This window comes from Melanerpes formicivorus, unplaced genomic scaffold, assembly GCF_026170545.1.
Source record: "Melanerpes formicivorus ecotype bairdi unplaced genomic scaffold, bMelFor1.0.p_v2 SCAF_98, whole genome shotgun sequence".
Taxonomy (NCBI): Eukaryota; Metazoa; Chordata; class Aves; order Piciformes; family Picidae; genus Melanerpes; species Melanerpes formicivorus.
In genome coordinates this window covers 1,798,196-1,821,860 of record NW_027142450.1, presented here as the reverse complement: position 1 = coordinate 1,821,860, position 23,665 = coordinate 1,798,196, and the positions used below count along the sequence as shown (strand labels likewise).

The following is a 23,665-nucleotide window of genomic DNA, read 5'->3' as shown; positions in this document are numbered from 1 at the left end:
GTTATGGCACACATTTTCTGCCATGTTCTTGCACTGTGCTCCTTTAAAATGAAAGAAGGTGATTTGCAAAGAATCCCATTTCAATAGCATTTCCAAACTGCCCACCACACAGAGACTGCATTGTGTATTATCAATTACACATCTGAATTGTAAATAGCTATTTCCTGGAATTAAAAATGGTTTTGCCTTCCTTTTTGCATACATAAATAAAATGTTGTGCCACATCTCTTTCTGAACTACATTTTCCTCTGCTCTATTTCCCATAATTTAGAAGATCCTTTCTTAGTCAAATTATATCAACAACATACACCAAGCCTCAATCCCTCAATTCTGAATGGATTCTCTGTCCTTCTGATCCTTGCTCCACTGACAAGGACATGAAGGTGTAAGAAACTTTTGTTATTTTAAGGAAAAGTATGTCTCTAGAAAAAGAAAATATCTAATATCTTCTGGAATTCTGATAAAATAAGAAAAAAAATCTGATTAAAAAAAAAGAAGGGCATTTTCCCATTATGATCTTGATTAGGAAAAAATATCTATGACAGTGTAAAGATGAGTATCACAACTGTGTTCTGACAGCACATTCCAGGCCATTCAAACAGGGCCAGATCTTCCACTGTGCCCTGGTGAAGGAAAGAACTAAAACTAGCTTTCTGGAGCCAAAAAGCTGCAGTAAGAGCTAACATGTACAGATCATATTCCAAACCTGGAGTGCTGCTTGTAAAAGGCAAATTAAATCTGCCTTCAAAGCTTCCTTGAAAGCACCATACTGTACCTCTAAATTCCCACTTAAGCCTTCTAGATAGGCTTATCTGGGGTTAAAATATTTCATAATGCCACGGGCACTAGGATGATCATCACTTACAGTAAATCCTATCTCAGTAAATATGTATATGGTTAACATGGTAACTTAAGCTTTCTTTATCCATCAGTCCAGTAATTAGAGCAACATGATAACCTGAACATACTCTGCCAAACTCTGACCTGGAGAGAAGAGGCCTTGGACCTTCTGGGGGAAACTCACCGGTATGTTTTTTGACGAGTCTCGAGCTCTTTGCGTCTGTGCTGCTTGAGAATCTGGGTCTTGTCATCCCGGGGAAGCTTTGCTGTGAAACAAGGGGAAAAGCATTATGAGATTCCCCTACTATCACTGCCCATGTCTTGAGAAAGGCAGCAAAGTTTCCAGTCGTTCACATTTCTGAGATACATCTTTACAAACTTTCTGTTGAAATGCTTACACTATCCAATTCAGTACCTCGAGTAGAAACACGTGTACCTAGACAATCTGAGGAAGAAGATAAGCTCCTAACTTGGTGCCTCTGAGGGACAGTTAGCTCAAGATAAGAACATCTGTCTCTGTATATAAATCTGTATATAAATCCTGGATTCCTAGTGTAGGCATTAACTGTACATACCTGGCGATAAATGGTCTGAATAGGGTCGTGGGAATTAAAGTTACATTTCAGTGTCTAGGGGAATTTTCATCAATGGGAAAAATCACAATATTGTTCCACCTCATCTCTGCTAAAAGACATCTTCAGAAAACATCTCCTATTCTCTTCTCCTTGAGGTCTGCTCTCTCCTGTCAGCCTGGGCAATAATCATATCTCCTTATCAGGAAAACAGACAGAAAAAACAGTGAGGCTTCATTTCCAGACAGCTTGCTTTTCTGACCACATATTCACTATATCATTTAGTACAACAGAAATTTCTTTAGTGATCAGAGAGAGGGCAAGGTACATGACTGACTTCTTATACACCAATGAGGGGACAGATAAAGCCAGCAGGAGTTTCATAGAAATAGTCATTTGAGGATAAGAGGTTTAGAGCTGGAAATATCAGTGTTAATACAACTGATAATTTATGAGGCTAAACGTTTCCAGCTAGTTGTGTTCAAGTTACCAATAGATTTTCACTTGTTTTTATCCTTTACTTCCCCATACTCTGACAGCCACGCAAAGCTGCTACCCATGAAAGTGTTATCATTGTTATAAATCAAATTATGAAAAAGGAAAAGTCCCTCTGGAGACCAAAAATGGACTGACACATAGTTGTAATTTGAGGCAAAAATGATTCAAATGCAAAATCCCTCAGCAAAGAGTAGCCAAAAGCCTTAATGGGAAGATAAACATTTATTTGCTTCCATCTCATATACTGTTTCAGCTGTTTTCAAGCACTCATGCTGCACACCATTACAGCAGCCAACCTACTCTAGAAAGCACAGAGGATACCAGTGACAAATGCCTGCCTCAACTCTGATCACACAGAATCACAGAATTAACCAGGTTGGAAAAGACCTTCAAGATTATCAAGTCCAATATATTACCCAACATAATCTAATTAACTAAACCATGGCACTAAGTGCCTCATCCAGTCTTATTTTAAATGCTTCCAGGGATGGTGACTCCACCACCTCCCTGGGCAGCCCATTCCAATGGCCAATCTCTCTTTCTGGGAAGAATGTCTTCCTAACATCCAGCATAAACTGCAAAATCGTTTTAGAATCATAGAATTGTTGGGGCTGGAGGGGACCTCAAGGAGCATCCAGTTCCAAATGCCCTGCAATGGGCATGGATGCCTCATACTAGATCAGGTTGCTCAGAGCCGCATCCAATCTGGCCTTAAAAAATCACAGGGATGAGGCTTCTACCACCTCCCTGGGCAACCTGTTCTGGTGTCTCACCACCCTCATAGGGAAGAATTTCTTCCTAACGTCCAATCTGAATCTATCCACTTCTATTGTTTTCCATTCCCCTAGTCCTATCATTACCAGACACCCTGAAAGTCCTTCCTCTGCCCCATTTTCCCCCCTTTTTCCCTCAGATCACAGCAAGTAGGTACACAGAGACAGTTAAAAGTCAAGTTTCAGGTCCCACAAGCCACTTGAAACGGAGCACAAAAGTGCTGTAACGCTTTTCTCAGATGATGATCATTACTTACAGCAGTCATATCCATATCACTTGGCCTTCTCCTGGACTCGAGAGCATGCAAACAGAAGGATTGAAAAGTGAAGCTGTTGGTTTAAGTCAGTCCTTGCACCTGCTAAGCAGCCTACTTTGGCATTTTATTTCACTCTCAAGAAAATCAGACAATTTACAGGAAATTAATTGTGGGCTACTTCCAGACTTAATATTAGACAAAGTTGGGATACCCATTCTAACTATGTTTAAAGGGCTTCCAGCAATGGAGATGTGGAGCACAGAAAAATTTGTCATTAAGTTCAGCCTTGAAATTCAAGACCAGTGTAACAAGCCAGCATAAGGATTCTTCTTTGCATGTGTTTCCCAGAATATGCAATTCAACTGACAGTTCCCATCCTAACAAACTGCTCAGAAATCAGTCCTGGTGGGCAGGGAAAGCCCATTCCTGAGGATGCAGGAAGGGAAGAGCAGTGGGTCTGCACATGAGAGAAGATTGGGACATAAATGGGGGGAGGGGAAGGAGAAGGGGTAGAATTCTGGATGTTCTGCAGGAATCAGGTTTCTAATGGCTCTCACCTCTTCCATCTCGAAGGACAATCTCTTTTTCATCTGTAATCCAACGGTAACATGGGAATTCCAAATAGTCACCCATTGGTGTTTTTACAGTAATATATTTAAGGTACCAATCATCCTGGTACCAATATTTTCGTTTCTCAATTTTTATTAGCTGAATTTCTCCAAGGTCTTCTTCCACAGTCACATCATAGGAGTCAACCTAGAGAGCAGAGTACAGGCAATAATTCACTGCACATGCAGGAAGTGCAACCAGCACTACACAAATTTACATGACCTTTCCTGATACAGCATGGGTACAATGGAACCTTCCAGCTTCTGGTTGGCAAGAAAAGCAAGACTATTGTTTGACTGCAATGCAACAGGAAGATGAATAAATGAACAAGGACATGCAAAGCTCACCAGAAATAGAGAAACATTTTCGTATGCAGCTTAAAAATGACATTACTTCTTAAAATGTTTGCCAGTCTGAGAAAACATGCAGATCATGAAACCACATCTCTTAGCAATAGCTGAAGGGGAATTGCTAGGATAAATCTATTTACACAACTTGAGTGGAAAGATGATCATGCAAGTAACACATTGGAATCTAAAGAACTGTGTGTATTAGTCATGCATGCCTCAAAGGGCAGTATTCAGATCACCTCACCTCAACACAGTCAAGAATTTTACACATAAACCAGCTGCTGCTATCAAAAGGATTTAACGACATGCTGCAGTGCCTGTAAGGACTCACCTGCCTTTGTGAACTTTGTCATTTGGCTCCTGGCCTAGACACCACACTCTAACTGTTCTTTACAGGAGACCTTTCTTGCCTTCTTCAGGCATTTGGTACATGCCCATTGTTACTGTCTTACTTGCTAGGCAAAGGCTAATTCACATAATGACCTAAACCAAAAAGTGAAGCAAGATTAAATTCCAGAGAGGAGAAAGGAGGAAAAACGAAAATGTAGCATCTAAATGCCTCCAGGTGGCACTTGCTTTTCAACTGTTATGAAAGAAAGATTTGTAGCAACATGCATCCATGTGCCTGGAAGAGCACACATAAGAAGGATTCCTCCTGGTGTCCTTTCCTCTCCTTCTATAACCCAAGTTTCCCGCATTATTGATTCAAAGGACCCTTTTCTGTGAGCTAAACACAAATTACCAGTTGTAATGATCATTTTGGAATGAAGACATTTATCTGTCCACCAAAGTGCACCTGTACTCTGCTTTGGTTAGGCCACACCTTGAGTACTGTGTCCAGTTCTGGGCCCCTCAGTTTAAGAAGGACATCGAAACACTTGAGCGTGTCCAGAGAAGGGCAACGAGCCTGGTGAGAGGCCTTGAGCACAAGCCCTATGAGGAGAGGCTGAGGGAGCTGGGATTGTTTAGCCTGGAGAAGAGGAGGCTCAGGGGTGACCTCATTGCTCTCTACAACTACCTGAAGGGTGGTTGTAGCCAGGAAGGGGTTGGCCTCTTCTCCCAGGCAAGCAGCACCAGAACAAGGGGACACAGTCTCAAGCTGCGCCAGGGGAGGTTTAGACTCGAGGTGAGGAGGAAGTTCTTCATGGAGAGAGTCATTCGTCATTGGAACGGGTTGCCCAGGGAGGTGGTTGAGTCATCGACCCTGGAGGCGTTCAAGGGGAGATTGGACGTGGCACTTGGTGCCATGGTCTAGTCATGGGGTCTGTGTTGATAGGTTGGACTCGATGATCCTCGAGGTCCTTTCCAACCTAAGTGATACTGTGATATCAGACATCAGTTAATTATCACAGCATTGTTAGAGTTAGAAGGGACCTCAAGGATCATCTAGTTCCAACCCCCCTGCCATGGGCAGGGACCCCTCACACTAGATCAGGTTGCTCAGAGCCACGTAACCCATCACATAAAAATTCCAGTTTTCATAAAATTTGTCACATCTCATTGACTCATAGAAGTCAGAGAGAAAAACAACACCACCCAAACCCCTTTAGGCTTTAAGTCCATCCTACAGACAATAAAATCTTATCCTTGCTTGACTTTCCCCAAAGATGTTCTTGAATCAACTTTGAAGCTGTCAGGCCATGATTGTTACACTGCAACCTCACGGTTGTTTCATACTACCAAGGATATTGGGATTTCTTCTAACATGCAGTCTAATTTAATTTTAGGTGGTTGTAGCCAGGAGGGAGTTGGTCTCTTCTCTCAAGCAACCAGTACCAGAACAAGAGGACACAGGCTCAAGCTGAGACAGGGGAAGTTTAGGCTCAAGATGAGGAGAAAGTTCTTCATGGAGAGAGTCGGTAGCCATTGGAATGTGCTGCCCAGGGAGGTGGTGGAGTCACCATCCCTGGAGGTGTTCAAGAGGGGATTGGACGTGGCACTTGGTGCCATGGTTTAGTCATGGGGTCTGTGGTGACAGGTTGGACTTGATGATCTTTGAGATCTCTTCCAACCTTGGTGATTCTGTGACTTAAAATGGGCTTGGATGGTGCTTATGTTGATTTGCTAAGACTTAACAAATTAATCTTGATTTAAGCTATATTATTCCTAAGCCTATTAAAACAAAAGACATTGAACTATTTAGTTTTTTTTTTTAAATAATAAGCCTATCATATCTTAAATATAAAATTGCAATGTTTATGTCAATAGCACACTCACACACACCAGGTGGTAACAAACTGCTTCAAAAGCAGTATGGGAGTTCTTGGCAAGCTTGGGATGACAGCATCTGTGTGCTAGATGTGAGCTGAGAGACAAAAATCACAGAACTGAAATTTTAACCAACATATTTAAATGGTGCTTGTCAATTTTCCTTGCATCTCCACAGCAGAAAAGAAATGAGTTCTTTTTGTAGAGGCTGTTAGTATACTATTTTTAAACATTTTTTGAAAGTTTATGCTGCTGACTCTTTAACTCACTCTATCTCTTCCACTATCTCAGAACAACTACAAGGATGATCTGTAAAGGCAAATTCCTTCCACTGATTTTGAAACAACTGTGGAGACTGAAAAATGTTGAGTGGCTTTTCCCAGAAATCACATTAATAGTACTTTGAACTACAACTATGACAGTCAGTGACTGTAGAACATAACCCTGTGCTCCTGGCCAAGTGAATGCAGATTCCTCCCTCACACAATGCTAGTTTCAACCACCACCCGGATCTTTGCCTATCACCAATATTCTTGGCTTCATGCTTGTCAATCAGCGCAAGGAATTTGGGATGATGGCTCGAAAAATGTAGATAATGTGCTTCCCATTCTTCAAATCTTCTTTCCAGACATAAACAGTGCTTGAACCATTTCTATTTCATATTCACTTCCCTGCAAGTCCTGGCAGCAAAAAACAGAGTAAAACTCTTTACAGCGCTTGGGTTTTGCACTGAGTCAGTACTTCTGCAATTTTGTATGTCTTTCCAGGACCAGATGGCACTTTGCAGAAGAGTCCCTCTTCACAGGCTATCACACCATGTAGCTAAAACTCACTCACTTCCTGCTTGTGCACCGTGTTATGCAATTACAACACAAAATTAATTATCTCCTTCAATTTTACCATGATCTTGTGACATTTGGCAGTCAGAAGCAGCCTCCTTGCAGAGACACAGTCCAAACAAATCCATACATCTACATGAGTTATTACCTATTTTTGCTCATTGCTATAAGGGGAATTTAAACTTGTAAAGGCTAATGCAGTAACCTATAGAAACAAACAACGGACTGTATCTGGATCACATTCATTTTGTATTCAGCTCTTTGGTATTTTTATACTCTATCTTCTCGCTCATTTCCAGTTCCAGGGCTAATCACATACAGAGGAAGAGTAACGTGGCAAAGACACTGTCTGGATAGGGGAAATGTGCTGCATTAGTTTTAGCTCACAAAAACATTGCTGTCAAGTAATATGTATGGCACAGAAAGTCTGAAACGAGTCTTATTTTCTAATCAACTCCTTGCTGCCCAAGCTTTCTGACCATTCTTTTCATAAATTCATCTCCTTTAAAGGTTTGGTCAGCAAATTGATTTTTTAAAAATTCTCATTTACAGTCTGGTTTGGTTTTGATTCTTTTTTTTTCCTATAGTTGTTTAAATGTCACATCTATAACTATATATAGGTCTAAGATTTACATGAAGGAGCAATGTGAATCAGTTCCAAATTACTGGTAGAAATGTTATATTAAGAGCCAGTCTTGGACACTGAAGGAATGAGTTTCTTCCAATCACTCTACTACATCCCAAGAGCCCTAAAATAGTTACACAAGTCACTCTTTATAATGCAAAAATGGGCTTTCAATTTGCCTGAATGGTTTTAGTCTTTTTGTGACCATTGTAATGGCACTTTTGGAAGTGAGAGGTCCCTCCTGATGCCTCACCCAACTTTTGCTGTCTCCAGTCCAGTGATGCCAGTAAAGGTATGTCAAGTGACAAAGATGGTACAAGTTCCAGATAAGATCTGACAGTTGGATGCTCAAAGTTTCTGTAATGTTGCTTTTGGTATGAGTTCTTCTGATAACTACACAATGAGCCAGAGATGCTGGGAGTTTTTACACATTTTGAATACAGAGTGAGAGAACAGAATTAACATAGACTACTGGACTGTCCAAACTCATGTAATTTATACTACTATATAGTTTTACCTTATAGCTTACACTATTTAAGCAATTTAACCTCTCACAAAACCTAAGCTAGTTTGTTTTTTTTTTTTTATTGTCTAGTCTAATATTGCAAAAAAAGATGACACAGATGATCCTTCTTTCTATAAGCATAAAGCTCTAAGTTGGAAGAACTGTATTGCCTTTCTGGAAATACTTGTGAGTGCATTTCTTTCCACAAAAGCAAAAAGCAGATGGAGAGGTGTCACGATTCAACCCTGGTTAGCAACTAAACATGGCTGCTCACTTCCCTACAGTGGGTTGGGGGAGATAATCAGGAGAGTAAAAGTGAAAAACTTGAGTTGAGATAAAGGCAGTTTGCTAAGTAGAGCAAAAGCAAAGCAAATTAAGGAATTCATTCACTGCTTCCCATTCCCCCTTTTTCCCCTAGCTTTCTATGCTGAGCATGACATCATAGGGTATAGAATAACCCTTTGGTGAGTTGGGGTCAACTGTGCTGGCTGTGTCCCCTCCCAGCCTCCTGTGCAACCCCAGCCTAGTCACTGGTGGGGTGGGGTGAGAAGCAGAAAAGGATTTGACTCTGTAGCACTGCTCTGCAGTAATGAAAACACCCCTCTATAAGAACACTGTTTCCAGCACTAATATAGAACCCCATACTAGCTGCTGTGAAGAAAATCCTCTCTGGTGGGCGGAAGTTTCCCCCCAGCATTAACTTTCAGCCAGATCAATTAAATTAGAAGCAAATTTAGCTGTGTTTACAAGCAAAAACTACACTCTACAATGGAATGCAGTGAATATGTACAAAAAATACAGTATTTACAATATTATACAGATATTTACAATTAACAAACACCACAAAAATCCCCTTGGTCAAAAGACTCAGGAAGCTGTTCCACTGCCCCCCCAAACTCCCCTGTCCCAAGAGAGAGAGAGGAGCTGAGAGAGAAAAGAAGCCCAAGGCCAGTCAGAAGTACGTTATCTTCTCCTGAGCAAAGCAAAACATCTGAGATCAGAAGAGAAGAGAATGGGGAATGGGAAAATGTGAAGAATTGTTATGATACAGCTCCTCTTATCCCAGACATTTATCCAATTAATTTGTTTAGAATAATCTTTTGTTTCCTTTTTTACACCCAATAGTGATTTATTCACATTTTTCTACTTTTCTGCTTGAAATCTGCAGCCAAATTTTAAAGGCATAGCCTAAAACTACCACAACTCCATCCAAAGCCAGCACAACGCCTAACAGGAAGAAAACAGAGAACTGAGTGACACCGTAACACCTGCATTGAGATCATTCAGCATCAACATGAACTTACACAAAAGACAAAAGCAGCCATGACTTTCTAACATCACCTGTGCCCAGTATTTGGAGTAAGTCCCACATAAAAACTACAACTGAGATATTATTGGTGTAAAACCCTTCGGGTTTTTCCACATCCTTAACCTTCGTCAACATTTGTCATGTAAATTTTCTACTCAGAACTGGCCCGAGCCCTCATTCTTCTTAACTGGTAATGTGCACATTTTGCATTCATTCAAATGAAGATACTAGGAGGATAATGGACTTACTGAGCCTAGCTCAGCCTTTAGTACTGTGTCCAGTTCTGGACCCCACAGTTTAAGAAGGACATTGAGACACTTGAATGTGTCCAGAGAAGGGCAACAAGGCTGGTGAGAGGCCTTGAGCACAAGCCCTACAAGGAGAGGCTGAGGGAGCTGGGATTGTTTAGCCTGGAGAAGAGGAGGCTCAGGGGAGACCTTATTGCTGTCTACAGCTACCTGAAGGATGGTTGTAGCCAGCATGAGAACAAGGGGACACAGTCTCAAGCTGTGCCAGGGGAAGTTTAGGCTTGAGGTGAGGAGAAAGTTCTTCACTGAGAGAGAGCCCATTGGAATGGGCTGCCCAGGGAGGTGGTGGAGTCACCATCCCTGGAGGTGTTCAAGAGGGGATTGGATGTGGCACTTTGTGCCATGGTTTAGTCATGGGGTCTGTGGTGACAGGTTGGACCTGATGATCTTTGAGGTCTCTTCCAACCTTGGTGATTCTGTGATTCTGTGATTTAGAAAAAGAGCTGGAAAGTAGGCAAAGGAGTGCAAGATAATACTGTAACATTCTGGTCGTCCCCTGAAGAAGTGGTTGGTTGGTTGGGTTTGGTTTGGTATGGCTTTTGGTTTGTTCATTCTGGGGCTTTTATTTTTGTTTGTTTGGTGTGTTTGGTTTTGTTTTTCCTTCCAGAATTTAATTACTTTGCAGGGAAAAAAATAAATACAGAGATGTTATTGAAAGAAACACTAAAGGTTGAACTGTGAATCCAGTTGCTACATTTTACAGACAGATCCACCTGAAAGTCTTTTGGTCTGCTTCAGTTTGGAATGGGTTTTGTTCATTATTGGTATTTTCCCTTTCTTTCCTTCTTTCTTTGCATTCTATTAGCAATCTTCTATTAGTAAGAGTGATAGTGGTTTGGGTATGATGTTGCCTGAATAGGTGCCTAGAGAAACATGATGCACACACAACAAAACTTAGCACAGTGTCATGTAAGCCAGACACTTAATGGATCACACTGTTATTCTCATTCTCCACAATAAACACATGATGGAAAAAAGACTAACCCAGATGCGTATTTGTAGTGTCAAACACAACAATTATGAGAAATAAGTAATTTGGATAGGAAAAAAAGTTCAAATCTAGATTTAGTCAAGGACCTTTGCACCTGGAAATAAGTCTGACCAAAAAAAGGACCCAGACAGTCCCTTGCCTCAGAAAGCTTACTTCGCTAAAAACACATTCTATACAAAATGTTAGGGCTCATGCAAATACTTTGAAAATGTACCTTAAAGCCTTCCTGGTTTTAGGTGTACACATCTTGTGCTGTAACATTCACAAAGCTTCATAACATCAGCTATAAATATCTGTGAACCATATCTCCAGATGCCATCATCAGATTCAAAATTCTGACTTCTCTTAACCATGCCTGTGATGCCTCTCACACGCAGATAACTGAATATCTAACCAAATGTCTAGCTCAGGCTGGTAACCCCGTGGTAAAAAACCACACCTAAAGGCAAAGTAGCACTATCACAGTGAAGTCTCATTTGTATAGACAGCAGGTCTCACTTCCAAAATTACTTGTGAACATTTTGTTGCATCTTAACAGACCTTCTGGAAATTCTGAATGAGGTTTCCAAATAAAATACACATTTTGAAAGGTAGAAAAAAAGACCCTAAGTGAACATTATTTCTACAGTGGACAGTAAGCAAATAAATAAATGCCATTCTAAAGCAGTACTCAGAGTAGAAGAGGTTACAGATGGGTATCCTGGATATTGTGATAAGACCACAGAAGACTGCACAGAACTGCACAACACACTACAGAAATCAGGGTTTGAAAGAACAGCTAGTGTTTGTAAAAGAAAGTATGAGAAAATCTGAAAGCCCGTTTTAAGCCAGAACCAGATTGCTTCATCTTTCCCCACAACTGACTGACCACAGCCAGGGCTAACCCCTTAGGACAGGGATGTGAACGACGAGTGGTCGGGGATGGCACCGCAGACTCTTCGATCCGCAGGTCCCACTTCGGAGCACCGGCACACCGGGACGAGGGCTTAAAAAAACATAGCTCTGCCGGAGTACCTTTGGGCACCGGGCCAGGGAGCGGGCGAAGTGCCATAGAAGGCTCTACTGCCCCCGGTGTGCGAGTCCGGCCCGAGGCACCAAGAAGAGGGGGGAGCGGGCAGCGGGCAGTGCTGGGGTGAGGCTGGGCAGCCCCCGCCCGCCTGGACTTACCGCGCCGCGCTCGAAATCGTTGTAGAATGGTTTGTCCAGGAGGTGCCTCTCGCTGCAGCCTGCTGTGCCCTCCAGACTCAGGTACACGTAGTCGTCTGTGCCCGCGAACCACTGGCTGCCCGTGGCCACTGTGACAGTGTAGGACGGCATGATCCCACCAGCGCGACGCGGCTGGCCTCAGCACGGTCCCACCGACCCGACCTGACCGGCAGCTGCTGAGCCGCGCTCCTTCCTAAGCCTGAACGCTGCCCAGCGCCGCCTCCTCTTCCACCACCGCACGCCCGGGCTCGGCCCTACCCACCCTTTGCCAGCGCTCAGAACACGTACTCTGGTACACAGCATAGCACTCCGTGCAGTCTGTGCTGCCCGCATCCTGCACTGCATCCCTGTCCCGATACAGCTGTCCTTCACTGCACCCATATCCTGGCACAGCTATCCCACACCCTGTACATAGCCCTCATAGTGCACCTGTCTTTCCCCTCTTCAGCTCCACAGTAGCATGCTTCACACAGTTCCATGCAGTGCACTTTCCTTTCCATATCCTTCCACAGCTGCCCAATCCAGCCTGGCATCCAGAGCTCTTGGCACACATCATGCTGCTGTGCAGAGAGAGCAATCCTGCTTCTGTCAGGCACACCTCTGTAAAGCTTGGTGTTCTCACCACCTCTACACCTACAGGATTTCAGTCATGCACCCTCAAACTGTTCTGCACTCTGTAACCTCACCTACTGATCACCCTATTCTCTAGGCATACACACTGTTCTGTGAGCAGACCTTACGTATCTACTATCCTGATACCACACTACCATGATCTACCCCTACATGAACACTTAATGTCTCCCATTCCCTTCACTGTCTAGTTACTCTCTACTCACTCTCTACTCATGCCATACAACACCCACTTAGTATACACCAAATCTGTAAATCCATGCACAACTCACCATTTTCTCAGGTCTAGATCCCCATCTGCACTACTGCTGGCATGCTTTATCCCCTGCATTCCTCTAAGCTTCTCAAATGCTATGTTATCTTTGCACAACCATGTATAACATTAACTGTCAGACTGCCTACAGCAGAGCTGTAGGATTATACAAACACAACCGACACCCCTTCAACACAAAGTGCTCTAAAAATCCCACAATTTCACAGACTTTGCCAGTACCGTACCCAGAATTAAGTATCTTCTGTCATTAAGATACTGTCATTAAATAGCAGAAGTGTCAGCTGTGCCCCTTCCACAGTCCAGCTACTCAGCAGAAAACAGGGCCAAAGAGTGACACTGAACACTTGGCACTTGGGCACCAAGATGACTGATGTTATTCTGCTTTTTCATCAGGCAACAAAATACCACATACTGTCACCCTCAGATGCCTCACTGGTGGTCTTCCTTCACGCTACTGCCAGCAGCTGTTCCATTTCACTGTGGGGAAATGAGCCAGCTTGTGGCTTTCACAGATCCCAGTGCCTGTCTACCAGGGCTCTGTCCACAGATGAGGCTGGGTGGGCATTATCAGCCACCAACCTTCAACTACAGAGAACAATTAAAATCAGTAGCTGGAAGTTAGTGCTGGCTCTGTGTGCTTCTGCTCTGGCAAGCTCAGTTGCAAAGTGCTTTGTGCTTCACTCCAGCTGTATCTTGGACTGCTGAGTGAGACCACAAGGCATGCTTACAAAGTTTCTGCTTCAGCTTCTAAAATTGAGGCTACTCAAGATACTTTGTGGCCTGTCTTACTTGCACACCAGGCCAGTGGTGGCCATGCAGCAATGGGGACAGCCTGAGATGCCCTGGAAATGCCCCTGGTCCTCTTCCATAGAAGTATGATACTACTGTGCTACACTCACCCAGACAAGTCAAGGAAGATCTATTCTGTACAGAGACTCAAGCATTTGCTACATGTTGTGACTCAGATTTCATAGTTCTCCCATGTTGAAGGTACATATTAACATACAGGAATATAAAATTTTTCTGGTCTCATGCTACTTTTAAAATAACACCCAGAAGTGTGAGATTGCCAGCTGTCACATGGCACATCTGAGGCAGCTGCAGATTCCCAGCCCAAATGTCTGATCACTTCTTCTGAGGTTTAACCAGCAAGGAATCCTTCCTGCTGCACTGCCCCTGTAAAATTGTACCATAAATTTCTAAGTTCTCCTGTGGTTATCACTTTCTTTTACAAAGATTCCAAAGAAGTCATATTTTGGTTTCCTTTCTGAAAGAGTGCTGTCAATCCTGAAGTTTCTAATCTTAGCTTTACAAGCTAAGCTGAAGCCACCTTAACATGAAAGGGGCTTCAGAACCAGCTTTTGTCAGACACAAGGCCACCTTCTGGGCACCTTCATTTTTGCTTCAAATATGGAGCAAAGTGGTGTTCAAACTTTGCTCAGTGAGTCCCCAAGTTTCTTTGTGTTTCTGTTCCAACACATTTGAACCCTGTCCTATTCACAGATTCATAGAATAGTTTAGGTTGGAAGGGACCTTGAAGACCATCTACTTCCAACCCATCTGCCATGGGCCATTCCCTCTCATCCTGTCACCACAAGCTCTTGCAAAAGGTTGCTTTCCAGTGTTCTTCTAGGTCCCCTTTAGGTACCAGAAGGCTGCTATAAGGTAGTAGCAATTCTGATACCAGCTGAATCTCTCACAAACCCTCACTGAGGGTGCCACATCAATGCTTACTACAATATCTTTATATCTTTCGTGCAAGGGATCAGCCAAAGTGGCAGCAGCTCTGCAAATGTAGCTGCACTACTCTGGAACGCTGCAAGAGGAGGAGAGGAGGGCGACAGAGAGAAGGCAGCCTGCTTTCAGGCTTTTCTTCTTCAAACCAGTGCTGAGAGGCTGTGCAGGTAACACTGCTAAAGATGAGGAGACAGCAGAGGATGAGACAGGTAAGTCATGGGCAAAGCAAGAACAAGGGATACAGCTACATTATTGTTTAATTTTTAATATGATTTGGTCTTGCACACATTTGAGAACTGCAAAACTAGAACAACAGTGGGAGACTGAGGACAGGTGCGAAAGTCCTAATCCACATCAGCAAAGGTAGAGTCCTGATAGAGGCTTGTGCAGTAACAGCTCTAATCTGATGTCAGGCAGGTCCAAATTCCCTGAAACAATACCTTTAACCTACCACAGCTTAATTTGGTCCAGGGCTGCAAGAATGCTGCTGAATGGAATGGTTTGATTTGATTTCAGACTGATTTCTCTGGTGTACATCAACTGCTTAGGCAAGGCCATGAATGACATATGGTCCTGAAAGTGTAGTTTTAAGATAAAATAAACCATCCTCTTTGCTGGCATGAGAAACACTAGCATGACTAATCCTTTGACCAGAATCAGTCTCTTTTAACATAGCAATTTCAAAAGCAAGAAGTTAAAAATGAGAGCAGGACAAGTGGCAAGCCAGACTAGAGAGCCCTCAGTTTATCCACAGGAAGGGAAAAATGGTACTTTCTGAGTTATGCTCAAGGGTAAAGCAGATATGAAGTACCACATATACTACGATGGCTGCACTTTCTCAAATGGGATCAAGCCGTCAGGCCAAAACATTTCATACTCTCTCTCAATCACAAGGATATCTGTTTCCCTTGACAAAGGAACCTGCTGTCTCCAGCTCCAGATCCCATGACTATAACAGTGATGAATTATCCTAAGACCTTCCTTGTCTGCAGGTGGCCTTTGAGACAAAAAGTATCAGAACAAACCAACCCAGCAAGGAGCTCCCAGCAGAAATGACTAGCAGGTTCATTTCAGTGAAGTCTCAAAATGCTAGGAATTCCAGGCCTGAATCCTTGAAGCTTTGGGATTTAATGAACATACCCTGAGTGTTGATCTAATCCCTCTGTTCTGTGCAGTACTCAAACCCTCCTCTGATGTTAAAGCCTTTGAGACTACCCCATTCATCTCCTTAACGCTCTCAAGCAAGGTCTTCTCTCCATTTTCGGCTTTCAGTTAGTCTGCCACCCATCTTGCCTTTTCCCTAGAATACACTCTGGTAGAGTATCCTTAATGTTTGCCATCACTCGACCCTATTTGAGCAATATTACAATTATTCTACCTCATGTCATGTAGTGAACTTGCTCCCTGTTTCCTTAAACCAAAAAACCCCAACCCCCTCTTACTTACTTTCTCAAGTATATTCCCCTTTCTGTTTAGCCAGAATGAACTATTTTTCCCTCTGTTCAGTTCTTGTTCTCTAATAAGACACTCTTGCCTGATCTTCTGATGTCATCCATCCATCCATCCCAGGATTGTGAAAAAGCATCCTGTGTTGTGGTAACACAATGCAATCCCCAAGTGTTAGGGAACATCCCACATGTCAGAGACTGCAGTTTAGAGGATTTACAGGAAAAAAAACCCCAGGACTGCTTGCGGACATTGAGCTTTATTTATTCTTTTGGGTATTTCCATCATCATCCCTATGAGTCATGTGGATTCAAATTGGGTTAGTCCTGGCACAATCCTCTCTGCTCTGCCTTGCCCAGAGGCAAGATGAGTGACTGAGAAATAATGACAGTGGTGAAAGTGGAAGGTGGGAAGAAGAAGGAAATTTGGGTTGCACAAGTAAAATGAATGGAAAGGGACAAACCCAGCATGATAGCAGTGAAGATGCTAGGGAGAGGGAAGTCTGAAATGGAAGGAGTGGATTGCAGGAGAGTGGTCCAGAGGGCAGCTGTGGAAAGTGAAGGGTTAGAGGATAATGTACAATCCCTGCAGGATGAGCTGAGCAGCAGTACAGGCACAAGTCTCTTGAAACTCTCATGGCTTGGTTTCCAGCGTCAGCAGCTGGAGATAAACACCTTTTGACACCTCTGTACCTTCCAAAGGGCACTCATGGGGATACTGCCAACCCCTACTGCTGCCCTCCTGCCTTCTGACAGCCTCCCTTTGTCCTGCTCTGAGAGGCAAATCATGCTGGTCCTGCCACCCAGGTATCAGTACTCACCAGACAGCTCCAGGTCCAGCAACCAGCTGAAAAATCCTGTTCCTGGGGTCACAGCTGTGCCATGTGCCACCAAGTCACTGTTCTGCTCCACCTTGAAGATGGATACACTTCACACAGTGCCATTAACATGCTTTCAGACGAAATGAGGTTAATGAGAGGGGAGGAGTTCTTTTATAATTAGCTGAGGTGCGTGAACTCAAGATGAGAAGCAGCTAGATGGTTCTACAGGCTCTTTTCCTTAAACTATAAGCTTTTCATCCCTTCAGATAGCTTCAGTCAGACAAGTCCTGAAAATTTTCATGTCATGCCTCCAGTAGGGAACTTTTGTATAGAGGTATTGCTGGTTTGCAAACTGTATGTAACTTAATTTACTACACCCAGATTTGCTTCACTAAGAAAATATAGGACAGAACCTTTAGTTTTGCTAAGGGTTTGCCGTATTAAGACTTCCTCCCCTTTCCTACCTGGAAGAAAATTAAAGTTTAATCACTCCTTGAAAACATAAATTAAAGGATAATGTATGAGCACTCTTGTGTACGTTACAGACACAAACTTCCACTTCTGATTTGTTCTTTAGCCTTAATGCTTCTGTTACAAGCTTTCCTCACAGCAGCAGATAGTTTTTTCCTTGACCTACTGGTGATAGAAATGTATGTATTCAGCTGTTCCTGTTCTGTGGCTTAGTCCTGGCATGAAAACTCACATAGCACTGCACTCATGCTCATGCCATCATCAGTGAAGAACAAATGCAGCCACTCCACACTTACACAAAGTATTTTTTCTTCTTAAGGGAGAGTCATAGTAATGAGCATCTTCTGCTCTGCACCTCTGCCTAGAAACTGATGTGTGTGAGAATGCAGATTTGAAACATTCACAGCAACACAGCATCAATTCCAAAAGCTCCTGATTTTAAGGCCCACAGAGATTCTTTCTCCTCACTTCCTGCATAGCACAAGCCAGAACATTCCCCCCATGATTCATCTGAGCCCAAAGCACTTGCACAGTTATATCCTCTCACAGCATGAATGGCATCATCCACTTACACTTACCTATGCCTTTATCATTCTGAGTCATTTTAATATCACATCACCATGTGCGACCGTTTGAAGCTGTGCCTTTAAGAAAGGGACAGTGCTGGGACACTCTGGCTGAATGTTTTGGAATCATAACGCTTCTCCGCTTCTCTGGCTGAGTTAGCTGTGGTTTTTTTCCTCTTTGTGGGGGAGAGAAAGCTAGGCCTTCTCTCTCAACCCACTACACCATGTGGTGCTACTCTGTGTTGGAAAGCTTCACTGAACAGCCATCAAATTCCATGTTTACTCCAGTGAACATAACTCATGTTAATCATCATTTTACTATTGGAGAGAACAATTTTTCTCTCCTGTGGGCCTCTAATGCTTCTTTCAAACAAAATGGATACTATAATGGTTTTGGTTTGGACTTTTTTCTTTTTTTTCCTTTTTTTTTTTTTAATAGAAACACTTTATTGCTGCAGTCAACAACCCTGTGTATCACACACAAAGAACCAATTACAGTTTAAGAAACTAAAAATAATTCTGCAAGTGGTAATACTGAGAAAATGAACATACAGGAAAGGATACAAAACTATACATTTAAGTTACTAGAAATTTACTAACCAAAAAAAAACCTCTGCAGAAGTGTGAAGTGTCTTGTATAAACTATACAACACATGCCAGTGTAAAGTTGCTTAACGTTATACAGTTACCTATCTACAAACGTTTTACCCAGTTACAAAGATTAGCTGCAATTTTCCAACAGTTATCTTCTATACAAAGACAAGAGCTTTCAGTACTTCATCGGGATATACAGACACTGCAATATCTTGAAACTAAAAAAAGTAATCACAAAACCAAAAGATCCTGCTTAGAAGTTTGCTTTGCATATCTAATATACCACTGTGAAAATCCAGCCAGCAATATCTTTGCTTTTGCATTTGCCCCGTTTCACCCATGTTTGAGAAGGACCCAATCCAGAGTCACCAACCTCCCTTTTATTGCTGGACACAATCTCTACATCAGACTACACCAGAAATCTGTATCTTAACACACTTCAGCTTCAGGAGAATTTTGGACCCCCGTCCCAGTTTGTAATAATACTTACCCTGCCAAACACAGGGCAGAAGGAACCAGCACCTATGAGTGGCCTTTCAAAGGTTTCTGAAGAGCAGCACACACCAAGCAGACTCCCTCCTTATAGCATTGCTACACCTGGGACTGATGTTCTGATCAGCACAGGGTATTGGCAGAAGCGGGCCTGGACAGGGAGTTACTATTGCTTGTCAGGATTTCCCAGGTACAGCACTGAGACCCAGCACTTCTCTAACCCCTTAAAGTGTGTCCTGCTTTGAATACCTCCTCCTGAGGCAAAGCAATCTCAATCACATTCAATCAGAGGAAGCTGTCCCCAGGTCTGGCCATCTCTTCAGAACACAGGGCAACATTTTAAACACCACCCCTGCTCCCAAGATACAGGATTACAGTTGAAGAAGGTCCTGAGAATTCATAGGAGTTTAATATCTGACGATCTCTTAAATGGGATCAACCTTCTGCAGCACACACCTGTATTTCTGACCTAATGCATGGCAGATGTACCAAATATGACACAGCAGGGAAATTTGGTTGGCACAGCTGGTGCTTTTTTGGACAGGATTTAATGCAATACGAGTCTGGTCAGATGCCCAGGGTGTGGGCAAAGGCTCTGGCAATCTAGTGAAGGGACAGTGGCAGGTGGAATTAAGCCTATATTCCCTCCTACTAGAATTCTGGTCTCAGGAAAGCCCCAGGTAACCCAAACTAACTTTGCCCAGGGAATGAGGACAATAAAAGTCAGACTTCTATTTTAGCTGTTTCAAAAGCTGCCAGAAGCAATAGAAAGCCTGACCTGACAGGGAGTGGTCATTCCCTGTACTGACATCTAGGTGGGAAGGACAGAGCTCACCTGAGCTAGCATCAGTGTCTTGCAGCTGGAAGATGAAAACAAGTCAACAGTATCTCCTTGAGGAGAAAGAAAGAAAAAGCACCATTCAGCCTTCTCACACCATTTGATGGGACCATGCGGAAGCAGAGGACTGCAGCTCCAGAAGCCCACTGTTAACATCAAACAGTATTTAGCACGAGAAGTGTGACCAGCATAAATGAAAACCCCTGATGGATCGATCTCTACTACAGGCCTTCCAGGTATGAGCACTCCTAAGCAGTACAAAGAGTTTAAATATTAGACCTTAATTTTCATTCAGAAAAGACCTGCTGGGAGAGGGAATGGTTAGCAGCAACACTGGCTAAAGCAGTTTCATCCACAAGTATTTTTCCCTAGATGATTTTGCTGGAGATGATTTTTCTTCCCCAGTTAACATACACAGGGGCACAGCAAAAACCTTCGGTATCCTGAACACACTACCTTGCATGTGCCCCATGGAGCTTCCAAAACAGCAAAGGAGATTTTACAACATTTCACCAAGAATCATGTACGACTGACACAGGACCCGCATGCTCCTGTATGCCATACTGGCACTTGTCAGAATACGGGTCAGACACCAGTGCCTCTCAGGTGTGAGCTAAAGAACAAGCAGATTTCATACCAGAACTTAATCCATTTTCATTTTGCCTACTGGCCACAGAAAGGACGAGACAGTGCACAGCATCAGTCAGCAGCTGATTCTGTACATGCTGCAGCTGTAATGTGAGGATCTTGCAGACGTGTAAGCCTTGTGCACTTAGGCATTTCAGAAGAACAAGATGGTGTGCAAGAGCTGGCATTTAACCCACCTGAGTTTAACTGAGTAAATATTTTCACAGAACAAAATAAACAAACAAGACAGCATATTATCTGGGTTCTCATAAGAGAAGATTACCCACAGCAGAGTTCAAGGAAGGGCCTGAGTAATTGCACTTCAAATAATGGCAGGCATAGGCAACAAACTCTACATGCATATGGTCATGAAGACTACTGCCCTGATGTAGCAGAGTATGCAGGGTTTGTCTGCCTTTATCACCTAAGCATGGGATATCCTGACATCTAGTACAGTATACAAACCCATGTCAGTGCAGCTTTGCTAGGACTGCCTAGAGGTCTGGGTGTTCAAATACATCTCAAGAACAAGACACCACGCTGTTCATGAGGATCACAGCCAGCAAGCGTCGAGCAGAGGCACGCTCTCCCCACACACTATTATTTTCTAACAGCTCTTAAAAACAACTGATACGTGTTCTTTTGCCATAGTCCCTCCTCTGCTTTCTTTTAAAATACTAATTTAGAAATAAATTAATATTACATTTTAAGGGAAAAGTAAATCACCATTTTCTTACTGTTATTCTTTGGGAAGTATTAAATCAATTACTTTCAATATGAAAAGAATTTGCCCAATGAAAGTTGTAACTGAAAAAGACTAAGCAAAACCTGAACTGGAGCTGGGGATTGAGTTCAGTATCTCAACAAATAAACAGAAGCTTTTACCTGACTGAGAAGTCCAGGAAACTCCTACTAAGACCAGTCAGGAGGTGATCATTGACTTTACAGAGATTTAGAAAGGTATTGGGTAGGTAAAGTCAGCTTTCAAATGCAGAGACCTTCTGTGCTAACTTTTTGTGGGTGTTTGGTTTTGCTCCAGTCACACTGAGACTTTGGTTATGTGAGGACTTGAAGTGGTTCAGTGAGACAGATAGGTCAAGTAAATAAACAGCAGACACCTCAGGCTTTAGGCAACTCTATCTAAAGCCCTGCAAACATTTTATATCTGCCCCTCTTTTCATTAAGGCTGACTTATTAAAAAGCCAGTCCCAAGTTTGTAAGCACAGTCAAAACTATTCTCTGACCATGTAATGCATCACATCAGGACTAAAACCAGGCAGTTATTTTTAAACTCATTGACTTAATGCAATGTTTACTTCCTACACTTTGGTCTTAGAATTTCCCCTGACAATGTCAAATTTGGGGGTAATTCATGCATGACACAGAACTAAGAGGGAAAACCAGTTTCAGCTGTATTGACTAAGTATCTTTTTTTCTATAACAGCTCACATTTTTGCCAATAGAGGAATAAACCCTTTGCCAATGGTTTGGAATAAATGTTACATCAGGTATACACGTGCAGGTGTATCAATGGTCTGATCTGTTGGGGGAGGAAAAAAAGACAAAAGGAAAAAGAAAAGAAGAAACAGACAAACCCCAGCCCCCAAAACAGAGCACTGAAGCCATTATGCATTGAAAATGAACACTGTACACATCCCACTACTCCCCACACACAAATCACAAGTGCAATATTCTTTCAAAAAGATTGCTCCTTAAAGGAAACCCAAAGAGGCAGAAGCTTTTAGTGTTATGTTTAGTAGGATAACGTGGGCATGTGTTGGAAATCAAAGGTTGGAATTTTTCTCTTGTTTGTTTTGCTTCTTTATAAGGCAAGAGGTTTACGTTCCAGAAGAATAAATGGGGTAAAGAATGAAGAAATGTTTGGAAAACGACACATTCTTTCAAGTTTCATTCTCATTTGACATATGTATTACAAAATAAAGATTTTAAAAAGTGCTATATGCTTTGTAAGTCTTATCACAATATGTAAAGCAAAATATTACACCTGCTGCCTAAGACAAAATGTTAGTGGCAGTGTTAGCGGTAGATTAGACTCTAGCTCTTCCACTTTCCTCCATGTCAGGGACAACCTCCTTCATCGCACTTGAAAATCAAATAAACAAACCCCACTCTACCCATATTCCATAATCATTGAGAGTCATCTTCGAAAGTAACAGACTCCACTTGAAGGTGATGACAGTTCACTAGTGGCTTGCTTCATTCTAAAGCCAAGTCCCATTCTACCAAATATCCTGTGGCTTTTTGATCAGCTGGTATGAGAGACAAAATGTTGAGAGGTATGTAACCATGATGACAGTGACAGATATGTCAAAGAGATTAACAAAAAAAAAAAAGTAAAAAATTTCATCCACCAGCTCTCAGCTGTTAGCCAGTTTTAAAAAGGTAGAGCAGTTTGCAGTAAACAATGACATTTTAAATCTTCAAGGACATAGAGAAACACCCCTCCCACCCAGCAATCAGACGTGAAGGATTTCTGCAGCGCAGTCTTCTGGCTCTGTGTAATGAGAAGAGTTTGTGTCTGAATGGTGAACTCCAAGCATTTCTTTGCTTTCAAAGTTCGGCTCCATTAGTGCAGGTTTTTCAAAAATATTCTTCTTGCTAGTCTCTGGACAGTTTTGTACATATATTACTCGGTTATAAGCTTTAAGTCTCTTCCACAGTTGTACGTACACTTTGCATTGTACGTACATGAACAGAAGTCCTCCAGTGAAACCAATAGCCACAACCACCAGTTTAGTCCAAAATGGCCACTCTAGAATCCCTAGAAGAAAGAAAATTAAAAAGAAAAAGAAGAAAGAAAAAGAACTTGGGTCAATATTGGCTGAACTACACTGGATGCCCCCAAAACATCCTGTAAAGAAACTGTCACAAAGTTTGGTCCAGGCAAACTACTCTTTTACCCTCCCTCCCCCCTTACTCCCCCCCAATTCAAGTCAGACTCGTGCAGACTTCTACATCACACATTCTCACTCACTAGAGAAAAAAAAATAAAACAATTGATTCTCTGTCTGACCACTTGTGCAGTACAATCCCACTGTCAAGGCAGCAGCCAGTAACACATTTTGGTCCTTTTGCATCAGTTTTGAAATAAAAATTGGATCAGATTATGAGAGAGATTCTGAGGCATGGTTTCCTCTTCATAGCTGGAGACTCAACTCAGTAACTGAAGAAGTCAAAAGACCCTTTGTGATCACCCAGTATATGGAATCATAGTCTTTACACTTAAAATGGAATGATTGTCTCCATCTAGCCTGATGTG

General features: G+C 42.5%; 2 protein-coding genes across 7 annotated transcripts in view; both read right to left on the bottom strand.

Annotated features, from left to right (window-relative positions):
- ALOX5 (arachidonate 5-lipoxygenase) overlaps positions 1 to 12,027 on the bottom strand; it is a 30,780-nt gene extending 18,753 nt beyond the window's left edge. The window contains exons 1-3 of the mRNA XM_068166148.1: positions 11,852 to 12,027; positions 3,498 to 3,696; positions 1,025 to 1,106 (exon numbers count right to left, since the gene is read on the bottom strand). Coding sequence (XP_068022249.1) covers positions 1,025 to 1,106; positions 3,498 to 3,696; positions 11,852 to 12,001 — 431 coding nt within the window. The 5' untranslated portion in view covers positions 12,002 to 12,027. The remainder of the gene's footprint in view (positions 1 to 1,024; positions 1,107 to 3,497; positions 3,697 to 11,851) is intronic.
- Positions 12,028 to 18,405: 6,378 nt separating this feature from the next.
- MARCHF8 (membrane associated ring-CH-type finger 8) overlaps positions 18,406 to 23,665 on the bottom strand; it is an 84,502-nt gene continuing 79,242 nt past the window's right edge. For all 6 annotated transcript variants that reach the window (XM_068166185.1, XM_068166190.1, XM_068166189.1 and 3 more), the window contains one exon: positions 18,406 to 23,167. In XM_068166185.1, the coding sequence (XP_068022286.1) occupies positions 22,863 to 23,167 (305 nt within the window). In that variant the 3' untranslated portion in view covers positions 18,406 to 22,862. The remainder of the gene's footprint in view (positions 23,168 to 23,665) is intronic.